Here is a 10,445-nt window from a genome sequence, read left to right as displayed (position 1 = left end):
TGAAGCCCTCAAAAAGCACAGGATTATGCCAGGTATGGAACAAAATACTGCAAATATTAGGGTTAGGCTATAATCAGTTTCCTCTATATCACTTTTTATCATAAAAAATTTGAATTTGTTTACTGATCTTTAACAGTGATGCCTTCACCTCTTGGTTCCTTAAACTGTAGATCAGTGGATTTAACATGGGTGTCACAACACTGTAGAAGAGGGCGAGGAAGCGATCAGTATGTAAAGAGTACAATGACCGAGGTCGAAGGTACATGAAGGAAGCAGTACCATAGAAGAGTGTGACTGAAGTTAGGTGGGACACACAGGTAGAATAGGCTTTTCTGTGGCTACCTACTGATTTCATTCTTAGTAATGTTGAAATAATTTGGGTGTAAGATCCAAGAATGAGCAAAAATGGGGTCAGAAGGATGGCTACACATACGCTGAAAATTGCAACCTCATTTAGGTATGTTTCAGTGCATGCCAACTTCAGGACTGGAGGTATGTCACAAAAGAAGTGGTCAATCACATTTGGACCACAAAACGGCAGGCTGAAGATAAAAGCTGTCTGACCCAAGGACAGTAAAAACCCAGATGACCATGAAAAAGCTGCCAGGTGGGAGCACATTTGAACATTCATGATCAAGTTATAATAAAGAGGTCGGCAGATAGCTGTAAAGCGGTCCAGTGCCATAATGGCCAGAAGAAGACATTCTGTGGTCCCCATTGCTAAAAAAAAGAACATCTGAACTGCACAGCCCAAAAAAGGTATTGTTTTGCGCTTGGATAGCAGGTTGGTGAGAATTTTTGGCATGGTGACAGATGAGTAGACCATCTCGAGGATGGACAGGTTACAAAGAAAGAAATACATAGGAGAATGAAGACTTGGGTCAGAGCGTAGTATGTAAACAACGGCTGCATTGCCCATTAGAGTGGCAAGATAAATGAAGAGGAAGAGCAAGAAAAATGGTAGGTAAATATCAGTAAAAGCTGAGAAGCCAAGGATGATAAATTCAGTCACAGTGGTTTGGTTCATCTTTGATGTAAATTCTTAGTTTTCATCCTGTTAATCAAATAGAAGTTCAGACTCAATCATACAAATTCACAATGAACTATATGCAGGAAACTAATGCCTCGTACACACGATCGGTTTTCCCAGCGGTCAAAAGTCCACCGGGAAAACCGAGAACCTGCGTACACACTTTTTCCTGTGTACACACATGGCCGGTTTTCCCGACAGGAAAACTGCCATGACAGCTTTGGTCGGGAAAACCAGCTGTGTGTATGCTCCACTGCAGTATTTCCCATAGGAAAACTGTTGAGCAAAAAAACACTGAGAATCGCGGCAGAAAAAAAAAAAGAGAACATGTTCTCATTTTTTTGCTCGCAGTTTTCCTGTCAGGAAAACTGCTATGAAGCATACACACGGCCGGTTTTCCCGACCAAAAGCAAACATGGCAGTTTTCCCAGGCATAAAACAAGCATCAATGAAGCCCATTGATGCTTGTTGTATGCCTGTACATGCTGGATATTGTTGATGTCTGCATTATGTCTACATATTTCTGTTTATATGTATGTACATTTTATTTGTTTATTGTATATGTGCATCCACTGGCCCTGCAACTTTCAAGTTTTATTGTTTCTCATTGATGTATAACAATTGTAATAAATCTTTATATATTTACTTTCATTTGTGCTGTGTACATTGGCCATTATGCCGGGTAACGCACAATCATTGTTGTTGCCGCTTCGTTACATAACACTTTGAAAATAATAAATTGATTTTGTCTCATTGTTCGTTGTCAACATTGGCTAAACCTCTCTCGCCTCATTCAAAGTCCCAGGGCTACCTCTTTTGGATTAAGGTGTTAGCGGGGTCACACCAGACCTTTATTTTCTTTTTTTTGTGTGGTATATAGCCTTTATCCCCTGGAGGGGTATCGACCTCTATTTATTTAATTTATATATACCCATTTTTGCACAATTTTTCATGTTGTGTAGATTATTTAGCGCAACCTAATTTTCCCTTTCTTTTCCACAATATACAAAAGAAAGCAGCGCTAAGTACAATAAAAAATAACACAATGTGACATGACATATCTATGCAAATATATATATATATATATATATATATATATATATATATATAAACAGATTGAAAAAATATTTGGTATATATACAAAAATGCCCATACGAAAAAAGTGTCCATGAGAAACAACACAAGTGTTCATAAGAAACAACACAAGTGATCAAGGAGCCTTCACTCATATGTAATACACTCAATGGAAGTAATTATATACGCCCTTACTAGATCAGCTGGACCATTAAATTATAAATAGTCATAAGCACTTAGCATAACCGAAACAGAAGCGATTCCATAGACCAGATCAGCAGCTCCCAGCATGAGTCAGTCTGTCTCCAGAAGACATCATTATGAAGAAACATCTTAGCATGGGTCTGTGCTACTAGTCGGCTCAACTCAGTGTCTTGCTATTTTTTTGAGCCATCAGCCTGCTAAATTATTTTATCTGCACAACACATTTGATCTTGTGTTTGCTGCATTGAAGCTGTCATTGAATAAATGCACTGAGTTTTTTACATACTTCACTATGTTAGTTTGTAGGTTATTTTCCCACTGGTAATCTCAATGCTGGGAGTTGCTGACCTGGTCTATGAAATCGCTTTTGTTCCAGTTATGCTGAGCGCTTATGGCTATGTATAGTTTAATCTTCCCGCTTTTTTGGTAAGGGGCGTATTTACATGGTGGTTGATTTTCCTTGCACAATAGACCAGACGTTTTTGTGCACTATCCAGTGAGTGGATCACATATGAGTGAAGGCTGCTTGATCACTATGTTGTTTCTTATAGACACTTTTTTTCATATGGACATTTCTTTTATATACTAAATATTTTTTCACTTTGTTTATATATATATATATATATATATATATATATATATATATATATATATATATATATATATATATATATATATTTACACAGACATGTATTTGACTCATAGTAAGTGTGAGTCTGGAATCTGGGTCAGAATTTATTGCAGGTCAGGCTGGATAATTCATATAGGCAGGTGTCTCCCCCGGATTCTGGAAGTTTGGAGAAACTTCAAGAAGTTAGTGGACAGAGGCCAGGAGGGTTGATCTGCATACTTAGGGGAACCTAGTCAAACTCCAGGCATTCCAGCTTAGCAGGGTGGCTAGGCCAGCCCTTACATTTATATGAGTTATACCAGCAGGGGAGTCTGGTGGAAGATGGAGTGGTGAGGAGACTGTTGGTGGCCTAGGAGGGTTCTCCTAGGCCACCAAGTTTGCCTCAAGTTTTTGTGCTATTTCCAACAGGGGCTGAGACCTCCTAGTCTTTTATGGATTTGCCACTAAATCCAATAAGGACTGTGTGTGTGTGTGTGTGTGTGTGTGTGTGTGTGTGTGTGTGTCTATCTAGATAGATAGATAGATAGATAGATAGATAGATAGATAGATAGATGTGTATTGTAGGGAGTCAGCCTGGGGCCGGGTTGAGAAAGGGTTCATTGAGGAGGTCAGGTACTTTCCCTTCAGACCTATTTATTAGTCAGCTGATCTGGAAATGTCAGTGGAGCTGTGTGCTTGGAGTGAGCACGTTGGGAGTAGAGCTCCATTGCTGGATTGTGGCCTGCTTGGGTGAGCTAACCTGCATAAGAGACTGTAGCTCTGGCTAGAGCTGTGTACTGTGCATACCAGCCTGTTGGCTGCAGAGACTGAACTTTTCTTATATGTGCACCTGTGTTACAAGACAAGCCTGTCGTTTCTTCTGTTTGTTTTGTGGTTTTGCTGAATAAAACCATTTTTATTTTACAGGACTGCCTCTGAGCTGGCTTTTCACCCTTCTGATTCCTTACAAATTGGTGGAGGAATGCATTGGGCAGTGTAAGGGGTGCAGGCCAATCCCATGTCCTGGGTGAAAGCTGTAAAGGTCTTCGGGACAAGCCATAGAGGAGCTAATTAAACAGTTAACAGTGGCTAATGCCCAGGCAGTCGCTGTGCAACAGGAAACAAACCGCTTATGGGTTCAACAGTTAGCAGGACTACAAAAGGTGGTGACCCAGCAGGCTGTAATTATGAAAGGTGACCCGCTGTAAAGAGTGACCCCCGGAAGGCAGTGTAACCTTAGACAATGTGGAAGCATACCTAGCAATGTTTGAGAGGGTTGCACCAAGGGAAGGTCTTCCGGAAAAGACTGGGCAGATGTACTGGCTCCTTTCCTTAAAGGAAAGAGTTGCACTGGACCATTTCCTGCATGGGCTGCCAAGTAAGCTCCACCGATGGGTGCCTCAGTCCCTGGATGAGATGGCTGCTGCTATCGAGCGCTACAGCTGTGCAGAATATTTCCAGGAGAGTCCCTCTGTCACCAGAGAGCTGCCCCTTTCCAAAGAAGTGGGTTTCAGCACCAGGATGGCACCCATTTATTTCATGGTGCTCGGGTGCATAATACAGCTGCCAGAAGAACCTTGGGGCCAAAGCTTACAGAGAACCAACAGAGGGAGCCCTGTGAGGTTTGCTGTTGGTTCTGCTATCAACTGGGTGATCTGGCGGCCCAGTGCCCAAGACAGAAAGAACCAATGTAGTGCCAAATGGGTTGTTGTCGATATCTGTCACACTCTGCAGTCCGAGTTAAAATTGTTTTGGCAGCCAGTGTTAAAGAGCACCTCATTAGAGATATGCATCTAAATATCATTCTGTTCTCAATCATAACAAAGACATTAAATCTGAGATTTAGACAAATACCGGTAGATTGTTTTTTTAAGTGCAGAAAGAAATCCGTTAAAGTAAAGTAATTTCTTTGAAGAAAAAGCTTTGCATGACTGAAAATATGAAAAGCATTGATATCTATGTAGTACGTACAGTGTTTAATTCCCTGGCTGTAGCACGCTTTCCTGCAGCCCTACTTGTGATTTTCATATTTATAGAGATCAGCTACACACAAGTGTATGGAAGGCCCTTCTCCAGGGAAGGGACTGTGACTGCAATGCTTATCTCAAGGTAAAAATAAATCCTGTTCAAATTATTATCTGCATATTATTTGGTTCCAGTCACTACATTTGTTTGTGTAGCACCCTGGTAGTTTGGCAGGGTTGCTAACAAAATTTAGCTTGCTAGGTGGTAACTAGCCTGGTTGATTTATAGGGGATTCACTGGCTTTTCCCTAACTCTGGATTTGATGCACCCCTCTCTTCTGTCACAAGGTGGAATTGTTGCCTGTGGTACTAGAATGACCAGGGCATAGTAAATTCAGACTAGGAGTTGTCTCAGCCAATTTGCAGGGGTTTCTTTAGTCTCTTGGCCTACTGGGAGAGCCTATTTATTCGGGAGGAGTCAGGTGATCAGTGTTCTGTGCCACCTGGATGGCTGTCTGGATGGACGCATGTCACAAGGCTCCAGCTGCCAGGCCAGAAGACTGAAGCCTATTCTGGAAGCAACTGGCTGCTAGGCTGTCTGAGGCCTATCTAGGTTTGAGAGAAGCAGGGTTGGGGCTTCAGACTGGAAGCCCAACCAAGTTGCAGAGGTTCAGCCAGACGGGGGAACTGGGTCCTTGTCAATAGTGAGGGAGAAGCGGTTGCCACAATTGATGACCACTCCTGTCACCAGGGGCAAGTGATGATCAAGGCCAGAGGTAAAGGGAGGAATAGTCGTCAGTAAGGGACAACCATTCCTATTATCAGAGGCCAGTGTATGGAAGTCTGAAGAAGTACCAGAGCAGCCTTTTCACCAGCCGTGGATGGTGAAGAAGTATGAAAGCTTCAACAGAGAGCCAAGCCAGGGACCCAGCGGGTAGCGTGGGTGAAGCTTGAGGGGTTTACAACAGGTTAGCTGTGGAGGAGCTCAGGGGATCCAGTGAAGTCTAGTGAGAGACCAGGAGCTCAGTGAGTGAAGATCTACAGTAGGGTACTGTGAGATGTGAGAGAAGATCTACAACAGGTTACTGGGAGTTATCTGTATGGATCTCTATTGACTGTTCAAAGTTCAGTTGCCATAGGAATCAGTAGTTCTACAAATACAGTTTACCTGCATTGCTGTCTGCCTATTTTTGTCTCCGAGTATGCCAAGTACTATTGCATATGCCTAAGGCCTGGTACACACGATAGGATTGATCCGCAGATACGGTCCTCCGGACCGTATCCGCGGATAAATCCTCTGGCGGATTTGGATCCGTTGGCATGTACTCACCATTGGATCCAAATCTGCGCGGAATTCAACCACGGTGACGTGTCGCGCCGTCGCCGCGATGATGACGCGGCGACGTGCGCGACGCTGTCATATAAGGAAATCCACGCATGCGTCGAATCATTACGACGCATGCGAGGGACGGGTTCAGACGGATCGATCCGGTGAGTCTGTACAGACCACTGGATCGATCCGCTGGAGCCGATTCCAGCGGATAGATTTGTTAGCATGCTAACAAATTTTTATCTGCTGGAAATCGGAAATATCCGCGGATAAATATCCGCAGGAACGTACACACCAGGGGAACTATCCGCTGAAACCGATCCGCTGAGATTTTTCAGCGGATGGATCCTCTCGTGTGTACGGGGCCTGAGAGTGTCCTGGCCCTAACCCTCTCTCCCCCTTTTCTGTTTAAGAGACAATAAATCTCTTTTTTTGCATTCCAAAAAGTGACTGGTGCCCATGTTTCCAACTTGCAATACACCCGCCATGCCTAATAACCCACACTATAAGGAAGGATGTCAGCTCTCCATCACTCTGTAGGTCACCATTAGACCTTTAGAGGTCAGGGATGCCGCTATATTTGCTTTTGCCCTCAATATCATATGTAGCGCCCCCTTACTTTCAGTATGGGCACTACGCTAAAGTTAGTGGTGAATGGGAGAGTTATTTTGCTCCCATTCACAATTTGCTAAATTAGGACTTCTGTCACTCCAGAAACGTCCACTGGGTCAGTCTGTGCTCCAGAGATGCAATGCCATCCCTGGCCAGCAGTTGGCACCAGAGGTGTTCTGGCAGAGCAACTTTACCCAGCAGCCAATTAGAGAAGTTTCTCCCTCGCAAGGCATGCTGGGGAGGGGTATATCTGCGACAGGTGTCATGTGCTAGGCAAGTTTCGCGGGGTCCCGGTTCCAGGTGCGGCATCCACCTTCAGGGTGCGCGCATTCCATGGACCCCGCCAGCGCGGCCCACCAGGCCAGAATTGCAGTCTACACAAACCCTCATCCGGAGGTAAAAGGGGACTCCAGTGACTCCCCAGTTCTATTGAGAGGATCCCAGGCTGGGTGCGGTTCGATTGGGGGGTCGGCTTGAGGGGAACCCGGAGGCAGGTTGTCCAACAGGGCTTGAACGAACCAATCGGGGATCTGGTGACCGGAATGTTGACAGGTACGTTTTGCTGTCATCTGGTGACCTATGCTAAAAACCTACTGGGAGGATTCGCTCCATTTATCCATCTAGCTCACCTAAAGTAATTGGCCTGTGGCAGAGGCCCTAGAGCCAGGTCTGTGAGAGAGATCTGTTCCTCCCAGCAAATCCTAAGTGACACTTCGGCTGCCAGGCTTGTGAGAGGGGTCTGTCCGGGGGCACTTTACCCACTCCAACTAGAGTGGCGACGAATAATAATTTGGTACTCTATTGAGCAAGGACTGCTCAATTAATATCCAGGCCTGACACTGCAAGGTTCTCCCTTTTTTTCATCAACCCGCTCATCCCACTTAATGTTGATGTTGGCCATGTTTGGCCTGAAATAAAGCATTGGAAAACCCCTTTATTCACTGTCTGGACCTTCGCTCACTGCTTTGTTCTCCAACTGCACCCATACGCCACATTAAGGTAACTCAATATGCCGATCCCAATAACAAATCAGCGGCTCCTGCGGGTGTAGCGCTACACATACATAAAAGCAGAACAATACCTTTTGTATCTTCCCTTTACATTGAGCAAAAAGATATTAAAACCTCAGATTTATAACACTATCTGAGTGTAGCCATTGTTCTCAGAGGTGGCTAGCAAATTTAGTTATTTTGGGTAGTAGTTTGACCAGGGCAATTTCTTTTTACATTTGGCTCTTTCCTTTAGGTTTGGGGGGCTGCAGTTCCCTGTTGCTGCCACTGAGTCTCACAGACACTTGGGGCACTTGACATGGGAGCTGTAGCAACTTTGAGTTTTGAGCATTTATGTCCCCTCTGGACAACCACTAGGGGATTCAAGAGGAGGTCCGGTTTAAAAAAAAAAATTAAAAGTCAGCAGCTACTAACACTGTAGCTGCTGACTTTTAAAAAAGACACTTACCTGTTCAGGGTGCCCGCGATGACGGCAGCCGAAGCTGAGCAATCGCTAGGGTCTCGGCTGCCCCGCCTTCATCCTCGGTGAGGGAATCAGGAAGTGAAGCGTTGCGGTGTCACCGCCTTATTCCCTACTGCGCATGCGCGAGCCGGGCGGCGCTACATGAATGCCCGATGTCGCCTGGGACACATATAAGGTCCCAGAAGACGCCGCTCCCCCATTCCCCAGGAGGCAGCGCGAGGAGGAGAAGAAAGAAGATGGACCTCAGATCAGGAAGTAGCAGATTAGGACGATCTGCCTAGCAACAGGCACTTCAGGTATGTATAAAAAATAAAAAAATAAATCTTTTTTGCAGCATTTTTTATCTATTTTTTCAGGGTGGAGCTCCGCTTTAATGATCAGTTTGCATGATGGGGGGTGCTATAAATGATTGGGGCGTGGCCTATTGAGCTCTCTCTCCTCCCCCAGGCTGGCTGTGGTCTGGGGAGGTGTCTGTGGAAGATTTTGTGCTGGCTAAGGCAGGCCATACATGTTAAATTTTCTTGTACAATTTTCATTTAGATTTACCTTAAACTATGTAGTGCAAGGGCATGCCTAATTAAATACAATTGAAAGTTGTTTAGTTTTGACCTCACATTATACTGTTTTTGGTAAATCTAAAGAAAAATTGTACAAGAGAATTGAACATGTATGGTCAGCCTAAATCAGAAGCCGGTTTAGGCCTAGCACAGAATCCTCAAGCTGCCCTGCCTTGTTAAGGAGGGTACAGCATCCAAGGTAGAGAGCCCGAGGATGGAAGTTCTGCTGGAAGGAGATTGATGTCTGCTCTCAGAGGATCTTAGCACTCCCTTGGATGGAGGAGAAGCCTGATGAAGTCTGGAGCTATGTCACTGGAGGAAACTGACACCCTAACCCTCTCTGCCTGTGAGTCAGAGCAATATACTTGGAAAAAGACTAAAGTGACTGGCGCCCATTATTGTAGTGAATCTCCTCACTGCGGCCATGGATCCTTCCTGAAGTAATGCTGGTCCTCCCCCTGCATTGGGGGTATGTCTTCCCTGTCCCAGCCACGAGAGGGTGCTACATGTGTATGCAGCTTTTTTATCTTTTATTCTATGACTATGTTCCAATTTTAGCTGGTGTCATGACTGCCGCCCCCCAGGTGCCCTATTTCAAGGTGGCTCCCTTCATAAAGTTGCACAGACAGTGGTGTTTGTTTTACTTAAAATAATTTTGTTCCTACATCACTCTGTAGCTAGGCCAAGCTCTATGTAGTTATTGCCACTCTTCTTCATGCTTAGTCTCTATTCTCCATATGTAATGCATTATGCTGGAAATAGAGGGCCAGATTCAGAAAGATGAGCGCATCTTTCTTCCGGCGTAACGTATCTCCGATACATTACGCCGCTGTAACTTTGGGCGCAAGTTCTGTATTCAGAAAGAACTTGCGCACTTAGTTACGGCGGCGTAACGTATGTGTTGCGGCGTAAGGCCGCCTAATTCAAATGGGGATGTTGGGGGCGTGTTGTATTTAAATTTTACTTGACCCCGCATTTTTGAAGTTTTTTTTGAACGGCGCATGCGCCGTCTGTAAAATATCCCAGTGTGCATTGCGCCAAAGTACGCCGCAAGGACGTATTGGATTCGACGTGAACGTAAATGACGTCCAGCCCTATTCGCGAACGACTTACGCAAACAACGTAAAATTTTCAAAACTCGGCACGGGAACGACGGCCATACTTAACATTAGCTACGCCTCATATAGCAGGGGTAACTACACGCCGAAAAAAGCCTAACGTAAACGACGTAAAGAAATGCGCCGGCGGGACGTACGTTTCTGAATCGGCGTAAATACCAAATTAGCATATTCCTCGCGTAACTATACGGAAGCGCCACCTAGCGGCCAGCGTGATTATGCAGCCTAAGATACGACGGTGTAAGACACTTACACCAGTCGGATCTTAGGGATATCTATGCGTAACTGATTCTTCTGAATCAGGCGCATAGATACGATCGACCGCACTCAGAGATACGATGGCGTATCAGGAGATACGCCGTCGTATCTCTTTTCTGAATCCGGCCCAGAGACACTATGGCCCGGATTCACAAAGCACTTGCGCCGACGTATCTCCAGATAGGCCGCGTAAGTGCAAATATGCACTGTCGTAT

The 10,445-nt window shown here is 44.9% G+C and overlaps 1 protein-coding gene across 1 annotated transcript; it reads right to left on the bottom strand.

Moving 5' to 3' along the window:
- Nucleotides 1–88: 88 nt before the first annotated feature.
- Nucleotides 89–1,027, bottom strand: LOC120914584 (olfactory receptor 10C1-like). Its single transcript, XM_040325264.1, has one exon. It carries the CDS (start codon nucleotides 1,025–1,027, stop codon nucleotides 89–91), a length of 939 nt encoding a protein of 312 aa, XP_040181198.1.
- Between the last annotated feature and the right edge of the window lie 9,418 nt (nucleotides 1,028–10,445).

The sequence above is a fragment of the Rana temporaria genome, chromosome 9 (genome assembly GCF_905171775.1).
Source record: "Rana temporaria chromosome 9, aRanTem1.1, whole genome shotgun sequence".
NCBI lineage: Eukaryota > Metazoa > Chordata > Amphibia > Anura > Ranidae > Rana > Rana temporaria.
The sequence above is the reverse complement of the archived record's forward strand: the minus strand, read 5'-3'. Positions and strand labels throughout refer to the sequence as shown.

Coding starts and splice junctions, on each gene's coding strand:
- LOC120914584 (XM_040325264.1), bottom strand. CDS start 1,027: ATGAACCAAACCACTGTGACTGAATTTATCATCCTTGGCTTCTCAGCT.